Here is a 13733-nt window from a genome sequence, read left to right as displayed (position 1 = left end):
AGGATCTCTTTTCCCAGCCTGAAATAAACCTCTCTATGTACTGCTCCTGAGAGATACCTACATTTTTTTCGTTGTGAAGCAAAACAGGAATGTCCATGCTAGAACAGTTGTGTAAAGTGTGTGCATGTGAGCAAAGACAGGGACATTTTGGAAACCACTGATTATTACGTATCCACTGCATTTAGATAGACAATATAAGCCCCTGAAAAATGAACTCTGTCAGTTCTCAAACCTACAAACCTCAAACATACCCCAGTGTTTCTAAAAATCACAAATTAGATGGTGTGATACCATAGGAATATTATCCTGATATATTGATAAATTCACCATTTTAGTGTGTGTAAGGGCCAGCCATCACTACTCCCCTGTCCAGACAAAGCACAGCCACGTAGGCCTGAAGAAGCAGAATCTAATAGAGCAACTTTCATGCTGAATTGCATGGTGCCTTTTATTGCAATTCTGTGGCCCTGGCCGAGCAAAACTGAAGACTGGTACCCATAGCCCACACCACCAGGACCCTCTCCCTAGCTGAGTTACAGACACAGATCACATAATAACAGCCTCTGGATGCCTCACAACTTTTAATGTTTCAATGTGGGAGAAATGAAAAATGTGCCACTGGATGCCCTCTGCTGCTAAAGCTTCGCCCACTACATGAGAAAGCCCTGCCTGCTGGAGCTCCAGGACTTGCACAAGTTGGTTCTCATACTCTGGGGCTGTCTGCAGAGGCAGAAAATTTGGTCTGAAAAAATATATTTAAAGCAAGTCCAGGATATGCTTTGTTATTTCTGTGAAGGGGATGAGGAAGGCACATCCTTCAATGTAACTACCATTCTCAAGATTTGGGTCAAGAGAGTACAACTTACATGCAAGCTGTAACTTCCAGAGGCTCAAGCTCTTTATGGATAAATCACACCTCACAGCCTTCCTAGCTGGAATTAACTCCCTTATAAAGTTTTTGTTTTTCAGGACTGCAAACCTAAGTACCAATTTTTTTTCCTTTTTTAAAATAAATTTTTAAGGAAGGATTACATTCAAAACCAGTTGGCCCAAGAATCCCAATGCATCTAGCAGTATCAGATTTATGCAACAAAAAAGAGAAAGTGTACTACCTTCATTGAAATAGAACATCAATTGGATTTGCTTCTCAGGAGCATCAAATTACCATACAATATTTTTTTAAAAGAATGCATACAAGCCAGTGGCTGCATCCACTCATGATATAAAGAATTATTACAAAAAACCTAAAAACAACAGAGGAAATCCTTATTCATTCAGAAACAGCAGTCTCTTAAAATGTACTTGATTGATGCATGGTATTTTAAATGGAGAAAGTTCTTCTCTACAGCTAAACTCATTCCAACCTTGTTAGAACCATTAAGTTTGGTTATATTCTTGCACTATAAGAAAAAGTAAATGTAATAGTGAATGAAGTAAAATAATAGTCAGTCCACACAGCAGTTTTCTGTACTTATAAAAAAACCCAGAACAAACCTGTATTACATGGTCTTCACTTGTGATTTCAATGGCTTCTTGACTTTTCTCTAATGCTGTAAATAATGAATTACATGCCCTGGAGACATTAAAAAAAAAAAAAAGGCATCTGATTAAATTTAATCCATGTAATTCTTGTTGTCTATGACAATACAGTAGTGCAACTCCACAGTGAATGAAGTTGTATTGTAATGAACTCTCTTCATCTAACTGACATTCTATATTTAACTATAGTACAGTAAAATAAATACTCTTTTAAGGATGTGGCTAAGTTAGGGGGTTTTTTGTTGATGTTTTTGGTGAAATTACCTTAGTTTGAATTGTGCCCGCACCTCTCCGAATTCCAGCTGAATCAACTCATTGTAACAGGCCATTATGTTAGAATTTTCTACATATCTCTGCAAACAAAAGGTTAGAAATATTTAATTAATGCACATTTCTGTACTCAAGGGTATGAAGCTTGATCTTCTTTTGCCTGATATAGAACCAAAAAGGAGTAGATATGCCAAATGGAACTATTATTTTTGACTTTCGGGACAAAATGCAGGTTACTGCATTTTGAAAAGGTGACAGATCCTCATGGCAAAGAGGTTCAACCAATCTGTTGGTCACCATGTGATCAATATACAAAATAATCTACTTTTAATGGTTACACATTTTCACGCTACTTATTTAAAATAACAGTGAAAAAATTATGCTATATCTCAAGTCATCATAATTTGAGATTAGTATGAGTTTCCAATTGCTAAAACCCCAAACAGTATACATAGAAGGAAGCAAAACTTCCTCACAAACACACCTGCCATTGGATACAATTACTCATTTTGGGGCTTGTGTAGCAATGACCTAAGTATCTTTGATTTATTTTTTTTAAATTATTTTTCATGCTAAACTGCCACAGGCATTGACAGCTTGAGAGGGAGGACTGATTATCAAAGGTAAGCCACCACATCAAATTTTCTTTGTCATTAGTCCCACCTCCGAGGCTCTGAGCCAAAATTAATTCAGAACCTGTGTTGGATTACTTATGTGTCCACTGGAATGACCCTGTCCATGTAAGTACAGTTATTTTCAGGCTCTAGCATTTCCTGTATTGGCATCTTACTACAAATAAACAAATAGGTGTGAATGGATTGTAATGGTATAGCAAGAAATCTGGTGAGCACACAGCCAAATCCTCTGAACCACACTGTAAATCATGCACATTTTCATTCCATTGTTGGCTTAACACAATGAGGAATCCATTTAAATGAGTCACTAATAAGCACCTTGCCTTCTTAATTGAAATAGTTGCCAAGGAACAGATTCAAGGTAGTATTTTTCAGGTGCCTCCAAACAGTAGATAAATAGCACTTGACACTGTCTGAAGCCTGTTTACAGATGTGAACTGGCATTTGATAGAAGAGCTTTCCCACAGCATATTCCGTTGTTCATTGCAAGCTGCTCTCTGGCTTTGCTACAGTCACTAGTCAATGTTGTTAATGTCAACTTCTCAAGCAGAGCATCATGTACTTACTCTGAAATAACTGTATAAAGTAGGAAAGTCTCAGCACAACTTCTTGTATTCCTGAGAATGTTCCCCTGCTTAGTCAGCATTATTCTAATTCTACTGGCAGTTCAGAACTGGGATATATCTAAGAATGAGCAGCATGAACAAGATTTACCGGTTGGATTACTGACATGGTCACTGACAGCCAAACTTCTCTGGATAGTTTCTTGCATGACCATTTTGAAATGTCAGAGCAACCTAGTGGAGAATAAAACATACATACCCTTGTGAAGCCAGCAGAGATCAGGGGCAATATTGATGACTCTTCACGGTCAGCATGCCTTTTAAAGAAGGATTATAAAGTCCGAGATTATTTCTGTAATCAACTGAGACCCAACTTCACAAGCCATTGACATATCTATCCCCTAGATGTCACACCAAAGGCTAATATGGCCAGATCCGTACAGGATCTATCAACAAAACATGTGGGTTTTAAGTTTTCATCCTTGGCATGGATAAGCCAAAATGTTATTTTCCTTTTTGCATGTAATGAGCTGCTTATAGAACAAAATACTAATGCTTGAAAAACAAATTGCAGGGAAAAACCCCTTCTGAGCAACTTCCTAACTGTGAATCAAGCCCAGCTTCCAAGCTCTCCTCACCACTGAAAGGAACTGCTAGGCCCACAGAACCAGAGGTGTCTTTCTGATGTCCACACAGCAGCTCTTGAGTTACTGTTTGCTCTTTCAACTCTGTTCTCCTCTTTTTTGTGTGTGTTAGTCTGATGAGAGACAATTCTGACTTTAGAAGTGATGGTTATCACAGTCAGAAGACTTTCTGATGTAAAAACATTGAAGATTATATCCACAACGTAATACCTTTAAATGTTTAATTAGGGTCTTTTGTTTGCTAAAGATATTAGTGGAAAATATGATTTTAATGGGAAATTTCAATACCTCAGAATTGGTTATCATAATAAATGGTTTCTGAGAAATGGACATTCCTAAAATTGTACTTTGAGGAAACTAACTTCCATTTATTTAATTTCAGATTAAATATATTGCATTGTTGTTGCTTTTCCATTGTTTTACGATATATAAACAGTGTTTTCAGAGGGAGGAGGGAAAAAGCATTGCTGTACTGCAATGTCATCATACAATCTATTTTACTTTTAAAACTTCTATGGTCAGATGCTACTTTGCACTGATCAAATTGTACTATATCTTGCTTTGTAACTCAACAGGTTTCACGTTTGTACTGAGATTAATCAGACTGAAAAACAGATCAACAAAGATTCAAAATGTTAATTTTTATTAATACCAAAATAAAGATCTATAAGACAGTACCACAGTTCTGTACATGTTGTGGCACAGGTTGTTTGAAACATACGCCTAAAGCCTGCAGTGTTCAGGAAAGGAGAAAAAAACAAAACCCAAAGTAAGAACTCTCTAGTAAAACTATAAATCAAAAATTCTGTCCCAGTCAAGTGGTCAAGGATGGTGAAAATTACATGGTGTAATACATGATCCTTAGCACAGTAATAAGTTCTAATTCAAGTTTTTAATATTATTTACTTTTATAATGATAATATTTACCTTTTTTTATCATATGTGAAAGTGAAGATATTTACCTTCGTACTACACCAATAATGACTGTATTTTCTGAGGGTTTCGTTGTTCTGATAGACCTTAAAAAAAAACCAAAGGCAAGTAATTTAACCATTTTTTAAAGTTCACATTTCAGAAAACATGACAGAATCCTTACACAGTTCTTTTCTTGAAAAGTCTATTTTAAACGGTTTAACAAAAACAAAACAACAAATCCTGAGCCCGCTGGACCACTAAGAAAGGACAATAAATTTAGCAATGTCTGACACTCCATGAAAAACAAAGAGAATGATGAATCTAAACCTCAAATACTCGCAGTGGGGGAAGAGCAAAAACTCTCTTCTCTGAAACTGTACATAATGGACTTGTTTGAAGGACTTGGCCTCATTCCTTTAAGGAGCATTCTCCTTTATTCTCGGACAGAATAGTAAAAATGTAACCGGGGGAACTACTCTGATATCTAGTCTTTGCCTGACAAAGATCTTATCTAGTTACTTTAGTTTAGCAAGGAGAACCTTCGTCCCAGTGCCCTGAACCCACCACACTCACCCAGGGTACATACTCTGATCCCACCACCCCCACCCCACAGACTGTTACTTAGTCTAGACATATTCCCAACGGGTATTTCACTGGAAAGTCACTGAAGCAAGGCACCACTGCCTGTCAACGCTCAGAAAGGCAAATCCTTTCCCCCTTTTTTCCATACTTTAAAACAGTTTGTGAAAGTATTTTTTTAATCAGTTTGCAACTTTGCTCTTTGTAACAGATTTTCAAATGTTGTAGGTATGGAAACGTGCACACAAAACATTGCCTATTTGTATCTGGAGTTACTCAACAGCAAGTGACATTTCAAAAAATTCAGAATACTAATTAAGTGAATCTATTCCTTAAATTGCTTGGTGACACGTGCGATCTTTGCAGTTAATTTAATGTGCAAAAAAAGGAATTAGGTATTTGAAAAAAACCCAGAACTAAACAGTTCACTATGTCAAGAAATTTGTACACTGTGGCTCCAAGCCAGGCTGAGCTTCAGATATCCCAGCACACAACCAAAAATGCTGCAGCTATCAGATGTAAGCACTGAGGCAACATTATTTGGTGCTGTGAGTTGACATCTGTCCAAAAAAATTCAATGGTCAAGAGATTTTATAAAAGGGTCATTTAAAACAAAAAAAAACATTGATGATATGTTAACTATATCTTTAAGCATTAACTGCACTGAAATGGTGCTTACCTGCATAATGCTTCTGCATCAAAGTATCTGGAATGTCTATGGTCAATAATGATAATGTCATGGTGTTTATCAAGAAAACATTCTAGTGCAGACTCAGGTGTCCTGGCAATATTACATCGAAATCCAGCTTTCTCACACGCCCAACAGAACCCATTACTCTGGTTATCTTCTTTGGCAAAAACTAAAAGTACCTGGGTTAGAGACAGATCATGAGTCATTACAAACATATCTTAAATATACAGTAAATTCTGCGACTTTTTCTTGTTCTTAACATGCTTTTTAAAGCCACTTCCAAGTCTGAATCCATTGTTTTTAACATACTCAAAGTATGATTATGTTTTTAACACACTCAAATTCCTTCTAAAATGTATTGCAAATTCTAGGATTGGATATGGTACAGAAGATAAACAAAGTCTGCTAAGGAAGGCTCTCACAGATGTGATTGTGCTTTGCATTAGGATAATATATTGCAGAAGTAAACTTATGCCTGAAAGAATACACAGAATAGCAGACTATAGATCTATCTTAGTGTTTATTTTGTGGATGACTCAGTATACGCAGCCTTTTGGGGAAGATGGATAATTAAATCAGCATTTGGTCTATTGTCCCAAAATACCAACCTGCCACTAATTGAATCAAACCACACTTAGATATATGCTTTGGTCAGGCAATAACCTAGAGCATGTGCAACTTGCAACCCATCCCGCTGCCATTTATCTTCTGGGTGATTTTGGGAATTCCAGTGCTGGTTACACTTTCAACTAGGTTGGTGGAATGTCTACCAGTGAATCTTAACATTTCCATTCAGTGCATATTTTTGTAAGAATGAAGGACTTTGTACTCATTTAATTCAGATTTTTGCAAAAACATGTCACAATTTTGGCTATATTTAGTGAAGTTAATTTATAACACTCTTCAGAGTGGAAAAAGAGTTTTCAGCAATAGCACAGAAAGTCAGCAGATCTGAGCTGTATGGATAACTCTGGCACAAATATGATGTTGACTAACTTCTCCTTCCCTCATACCTGCCAGCTATATTACCCAGATAAATTGACAGAATTCTAGAGTGGCCCATGGCTGGACAAAATCAATTATTAATAACAAAAAAGGAGGCAGAAGTGTTTGAGGAATATTTTTTATTTATATTTGGGGAACAGCTGAATGAGTCTGTCCTAAGATCTGATGTTTGATAATACTGCCTGTTCTGACAATAGCTTGGAAAGATATTGAACAGCAGTTCTTGAATACAGACATTTGCAAATTATCAGGTCTAGATTGCTTTCACTCTGGGCTTTCTGGACTTTTGTAATTACTGGCTGAGGAACATCTTGGATTATTAATGGCTCAGAATGCCTTGGGATACAAAAGAATTTGTAGAGCAAGTCCAAAGCAGTCATGTATCTGCTAACCTCATACCCATCCCAGAAAAAATAAAGGGACAGCTGACACACAATCTCTATTAATAAAGAGATAAAGGGAGAACATTTAATGACAGTCAACAATGAATAACAAAAAGACATACTTTGCCATGGTCACTTCATATCTTTCATGATGATGTGGGAAATTTAGTTGATATTAATAAGAATGCTGATATAATAGTAGAGTCACATTTGGAGAAAAGAGTTGGGCAAGATTTTTAGGGTATCACGTAGAATGTTGTGATAAAAATCTGTTAGGTGTACGTCATCACTTGGAAAAAATCCTCTGTTAAGGTCTCTATACCCAAAAAAATTCCAGTCATAAAGTTTAAGCTAACTTCAGTGATGTTTTAGGAATTAGGACTTCAGTTTGAACTGTTGTGTTACCTGAAGTTGATCTTGGTGAAGTCTCATAGGGCCAAACTGCACATCTGTTACTGGTGCCTAGAAGAAATAAGAAGAGATCTTATTAATACATATACATCTGGGGAAGAAGAAAAAACAGCTGCTAGAAAAGATATTTCTTATTTATCACTGTCTCATGGACATTGTACTAGCATTATGAAGCTGCTGCTTCTTCATGAGGGTCTTATTATGCTTTTGTAAATGTATAAGCTAAGCTGCACTAGCACCATTAGAAATCAACAAGCTATTCTCCAAGTCATTTTGTTATTGTCACTTTAAATATAAAGCAATGGATTAATCATGAAAGTTTGGTAGACAGATTGTTATTTTTCTGTATATTCTGTATCATTTCAGATGTTCTGCAAGTCCAAAAAAGCATTAAATCTCTAGGAGAAAAGCAAAAATACATAACTTTGCTCTTAGAAATTCACATGTAACAGATGCAAAAGAGTGCTACAAAAACACATTAATTTAATTTCTCCAAGGGCTTTTTGCTGCATTCCCTCCTTCCTGTCTAGCCCTCCAGGGAAGGTTTCAGGACTCAGATATTTCTATTTGACGATACATCTATTCAGCATGCAAATTTGCTCTGAAAAACCCTGCAAAAATGTTATCCAATGTCCTGCTTTCTGTACGCCAGTGATTCCCATATGAGATTCTGTTCAAGCAACACAGGCAAACAGTTCAGCTTATGATGCATGAACTGAGCTGGGATCCTTCCTCATGTGTCACTTCAAGCAATGGAGGTGAATGACCAGAAGTGCTGTTTATCACAACTGGCTCTCTTTGATATGATTAATCATTAATCAAGCTTGAACACAAACGACATTTCAATTGGTATGAGACACACGCTGTAAAGTAGTTAAACACATAAATACAGAGGGAGACTCTAACAGGATTACACAGGTTAGGTTCTTTGGGAATTCCCATGAGGCAAGTTATCTGAATTTTCATGTGCTTAGATATTGTTCACCTCTTGTCTCAGAAATGAAAACTAAAAAGCAGGAAAAACAATGCTCCCAATTCAAAAGGGGAAATAAAGCGCAACCAACAGTCCTTGGAGTTACACAGACTCTTCAAAGGTAACTGGAGTAAAAAAGCTGAAAGGAAATTATTTTTGGCAATGCAGCAAATGGAATACATCTCTGGATTAATGTGTATAAAGATCTGTTGCACAAAGGTGGCATTTTCACCTTGTTTTTCAAAGTAAAACCACACTTAAAGATTAAATGTCTTACTTAGCAGTCAAGAAGTTTTTTCCAATAAGTAATTTTAAAGAATCATCAGAATATCTCACAGAAAAATCATTCAGAATTGCACATTCTATTCTTTCTGTGACCTTACTGCTCCATTGCTCAGCCCACAGAGTTTCTCATGTGTGTTTTTATTTATTTATCAACTTGGAAATCACCACTGCAATACCAAATAAGCAAGAAATATGAACCAAGGGAAAATGGCAACATAATGCCTGTAAAAACAAGCCAGGAACTAGTGTTTGAGAGGGCCTCTAAAAGCTGATGTTAAAATGACATTGGGGGGGTTTCAGATTTAATCTCAGTCATTCTGGTAGATTGGCTTAGTTTAAATACTCTCCAGTCAATTTTTTCTATTTTCATGACCAAAAATCTCTTTAGTTGGAAAAAACAAGCTGCTTTATTCTCCTTTGTGGCCCATCATCCAATCACTCAAAATCTACACTAAAGAACAGCAAATACTTTTGGTGATAATGCACATGGCATGAGGTAATCCAGCTCTTTGCACCAGTGTTACTGGTTTTGCAGCACCAACAGCAGTAGCGACTTGTCAGTAAGATCAGCAGAAATGCCTGAAGTACTCAGAGGTAGCATATCTATTGAATAAGAGATGCCTTTTTCTACACTTTTCTGACCATAACCACACTTCAAATTAAATTTTGAAACATTTATTTTGTACGCTTTAGCTGCAAGTGTAAAGCAGAGTTTTTCAGTTTCACCAAGAGATGGGCCTGAGCTGTGAGGTTCAGACCCAAACCTGAACTTCACTGGTGTTTGGGGGTATGTAAAACCCAGCTATCAGGCCAGTGTGCCCTTGAACTATCAGTCCCAGCACAAGGGGAATTTTAACAGGAGACAAACCTAAAATTGCCAACTACTGCTTTTCAGATACTTCTTTCTTTTAAAAAGGTTGTGAAAGAATAGTCATCAAAATATTTTAAAGAACTGAGACAGAGAAACACTTTTCTGTCAGAAACCTGTGGCCATTTCTACACTGAAAATACCAGTCAATGCACCACTTAAGCTTGTCACAAGCACTGTCCAAATGAGATAAACTGTCTTGATCCATGTTAACTTGCTGTCCTGAGTAGAAGCAAAACCCCGGTCTGCATCTCAGCTGGAAAACTTCAGCGAGCTCCAGTTAATTCTTAATCCTGTTGAAATCTGTTTAAATAACTTGATTAATCATTTCAACTTTTTATGTGCTGCTGGTAACTCTGGGAAGTAACATGCTGATTAAGTACTGTGTCAAAAATCAAGGCTTCAGCAAGGATTAGCAGAAACTTTCAACTCTCTGTGAACTAAATGAGCTTTAAAAATACCTCTAATCCTGCAAGCTTACAACAAAACGAAACATAGCCAAAGCTCACATGTATAGTAACTGCAAACACATAATTATTCACTCACACCTTTTCCTACCTCTTCCTTGAAGATTCCTTCCCACTTGAAAAACAAAACCCCAAGTTACCGTTTCAGATTGACAAACACGACTAATGCATGTCAGAGCCTTCCAGGCACAAACATGTAGGAAAGTGTACAAGAAGACAAAGAAGTAAAACCTAGTTGTTGGTTCCTCGATAGATAATGATAGAGGTGAGTTCCTTGCTAAAGAGCTGCTGACCCAAAAGCTTCCTGAGTTAGTTAGTTCAGCATATGTGACTGTGGCAAGACCTGAGTCTGGGACATTTTCAGCACCCTGACTATGAATGCAAATCTTTTGAAAATCCTTCCTTGGCTAAACAACTGTAGAGGCCAGCCTATAACTTGAAGCCAGGGACCAAATCAAACAGATGGTAGGAAGGGGTCCTGCTGCAGATTTCTGACAGCATAGTTTGCTTTCATTGCAGCCCCATACTTAAATCATCCCAAGAGTGCAGGCTGGCGCCAGGGCTCCTGGTCTCAAAGACATCTAAATGCTAGAATAGTTTGCAACAGGAACTAATTCTCAGGCTTTTGAAAATGCAAACCTTTTTGGCTCATCTATGCTACTGTAACTTCCACAATAGCTGCGGCTGAGTTCCCCTAGGTCTGGGGAGTGAGAGATGCCTGTAATAGCAGGCTGTAGGTCAGCAACTACTAGTTAGCTTTAATTGCAGACAGCAGCTCAGTTACTGCAGCAGCAAGTGTTTACACCCTCTGCTTAGAGACACAGCAGATAATCAACTCCAGGCTACTTTAAATGCTTACACACAGCAACTGCAGCCATTTTACATTCTCTGATCTGCTGAACTACTGCTGGGAGCACTTATTTTCCCCAAAATTTGCCTTTCTTATTTGAACACACTATTTTCTGTCCTGTCTAGCCAGGCCTGGCCCTGACACAAAGTCAGATCTGTCCCAGGGCAATGGCATTAGCAACACACAGGATAGCTGACTGCTGTGTGAGCCATTTAACACTCCCCAGAAATTATCTGCATGTTGTAGCAGTTAAGTTGCAAATATCAAAATTGCTGATAGAAATATTTCCTGTTTCCAGTGTCCAGAGCAAAGTGTATGTTTGGTAAATAAAAACTGAAATAAGCTTTAAAAAGACAGACCCAAACAACTGTGACTGATCTGACTAAAGTACAGCAAACTCAATGTTGACCTGACCTAACCTGGTAAAGTACTTCTCACTATGAGTCATTCTTTGCATTTTACCAGAACAGAATCTACGGGGATGATCTTTTCATGGTTGCTGGGTTGTTGGCTTTCTGTTCCTACAGTTAGAAAAACTTGAGATGAACTTTGCTCAATGAATAAATGTAGAAAGGAATAAAGGCTGGAAAGAAAGCCAGCTTGACCCACATGCTCCCTATGGTGATAAACTGCCTGGTTGGCATGTTGGACACATCAAAGCAGCCCACAGGTCTCCTATTTGCTAGAGGTCTCATATCTTGGCTTTCTCCAAAATGCCTCTCTTACCATTACCAATTGGAGAGGAGAAGAAACCTCCTAAAAGGGCAGAGTCAGCCCCCAAAAAATCCTTTGGCTATTAACTCCCATGCGATATTCCTGCTATTGAAGGGCAAACACACCCCTTCTGGAGGCTAATTTTCTTAAGTTACTCCTTTTATGAAGCTTTTGTGGGATGTTTCAAAGCAGAGCCTTGCAAAGCAGAGGGTAACCCTCTTCAGAGCTGGGACCTCAGGCTGCTGCAGCACTACCTGCTCACAGGAAGGGCTGGCTGAGGAGCTGCTGGCATCCTGGGTAGCAGGAGTGCTCACCTAAAATCCTCCTCCACAATCCACAACTGCTCCATCACTTCCTTTCTGCCACAGATGGGGCTTTGCAGAGGACAGGAATGACTCTTTGGGCACATAACGGCCACGCACAGCCCTGACCTCCTGCTAGAATCCCTCCCTAAAGGGCAGCTAGAAGCATCTCTGCTCCTGCTGCTCCTCTTGCCATCTCCAGGTGAGAGCCTGTGGGAGGAGATGTGACAGTATATTTTTCCTGCAACTGACTTGAACAAAGAAGTGACAAACTTTCACTGAATGGATTGCAAATGGAAGCTGCTGCTGTACAGCTAACATCCAGGTTAAGAAAGCAGATAATGACAGGAGAATTTATGTTTAACACTAAGTACCTGTCTTCAAATGAAGACTTCAACCTCAAGGCCCTCACTCATTATATGACACAGATAACTACAATTATTAGACATAAGACTTTATCACTGGTCCTAACAGACTACAAGCAGCAAACTAATCATTTTACTCAGATCAATATTTTAACACATCACAAAAACGTTTCATCTAATTTTAAAATATATTCTTAAGTTTTCCAACTACACTAGGTACATAAATCAGCATGAGTTGACTCATTACAGTAAGATTTTACAGTCTTGATCAATAAGATATGCTAGAAACATTAGGACTGCTAACAAAAAATGAATTTTTATAATTCTAAGAAAAAACAAAGGGATTAATTTTACAGAGGAAAAAATACCCAATTTCTTAACTGGCTGTGTTAAGCATAGATTTATCACCCCAGAAAATGAAAACTCAAATTAACTCAGAGATTTATACCATACCTTAAACTTTAACTGATTCAGGATCTATTAATGGTAGAAATTTGAATTCAACAGGATAATATGCTTTCTCAGAAACCTCAGCCAAATCCTCTTGGATGCTGAAAGCCAGGAAATAATCCACTTGGCATTAACTAGCATTAAAAAGTCCAGGATCTGGTCCACCCAGGTGATTCCAGATTGGTGCTTCTATCTGAAGCTTTGTGACTCAGTGTGGCTAACACCTCTATGCAAGAAAGTCTCCATGTTCGGGATCTGCTACAGATTTTCACTATTCACACATTTTTCTCTGCTTGTAATAACCATTATCAATTTATGAAATATACAAGTACTAATCCAATCCATGGCTATTTACCTATTTCTTTCTCAGTGAAAATCTACTTAGGTAGAGAATTTAAGACAGCTTCCTGTTTTCTATACACTTTCTATAAACCATTTAATATCACTGTTCACATCTTCCTTGCAGACCTTGACACCACTATTTTGTTACAAACTTAACATTGGTGCAAATTACAAACAACACTGGCTGAGCAGATCTTTCTGACACACAAAACTGTTAGAGCATAAAATTAATTTTATAATCCATGAGCTGAATTCTGACCTGGTTAGCAACAGTGAAAATTCAGAGTAACTCCACCAAATACAAAGGGAGTATGTTGGATTTACTTCAGTGCAAAATGAAGTGGGAGCCTGGCCCCACGCAGTTACTCCTTTTGTTGTTTGGAGGCCACAACAGTTTGAATAAAGAGTAAGTGGGAACAAAGCATTCAAGGTTTCTGCCTTTGCTCAACTGATTCAAGGACCAAGGTAAACTCAGCTGTCAA

At 37.8% G+C, this 13733-nt stretch overlaps 1 protein-coding gene across 19 annotated transcripts in view; it reads right to left on the bottom strand.

Annotated features, from left to right (window-relative positions):
• Window positions 1-13733, bottom strand: part of LOC127388957 (high affinity cAMP-specific and IBMX-insensitive 3',5'-cyclic phosphodiesterase 8A-like) — a 163798-nt gene that overhangs the window by 39505 nt on the left and 110560 nt on the right. For all 19 annotated transcript variants that reach the window (XR_007890517.1, XR_007890503.1, XR_007890511.1 and 16 more), the window contains exons 2-7: window positions 7630-7686; window positions 5825-6015; window positions 4614-4670; window positions 3267-3324; window positions 1804-1892; window positions 1495-1573 (exon numbers count right to left, since the gene is read on the bottom strand). Coding sequence is in view for 2 of the 19 variants with exons in the window: in XM_051628969.1 (XP_051484929.1) it covers window positions 1495-1573; window positions 1804-1892; window positions 3267-3324; window positions 4614-4670; window positions 5825-6015; window positions 7630-7686 (531 nt within the window). In the remaining 17 variants the exon portion in view is untranslated. The remainder of the gene's footprint in view (window positions 1-1494; window positions 1574-1803; window positions 1893-3266; window positions 3325-4613; window positions 4671-5824; window positions 6016-7629; window positions 7687-13733) is intronic.

Source organism: Apus apus, chromosome 10 (assembly GCF_020740795.1).
Source record: "Apus apus isolate bApuApu2 chromosome 10, bApuApu2.pri.cur, whole genome shotgun sequence".
Lineage (NCBI taxonomy): Eukaryota > Metazoa > Chordata > Aves > Apodiformes > Apodidae > Apus > Apus apus.
The sequence above is the reverse complement of the archived record's forward strand: the minus strand, read 5'-3'. Positions and strand labels throughout refer to the sequence as shown.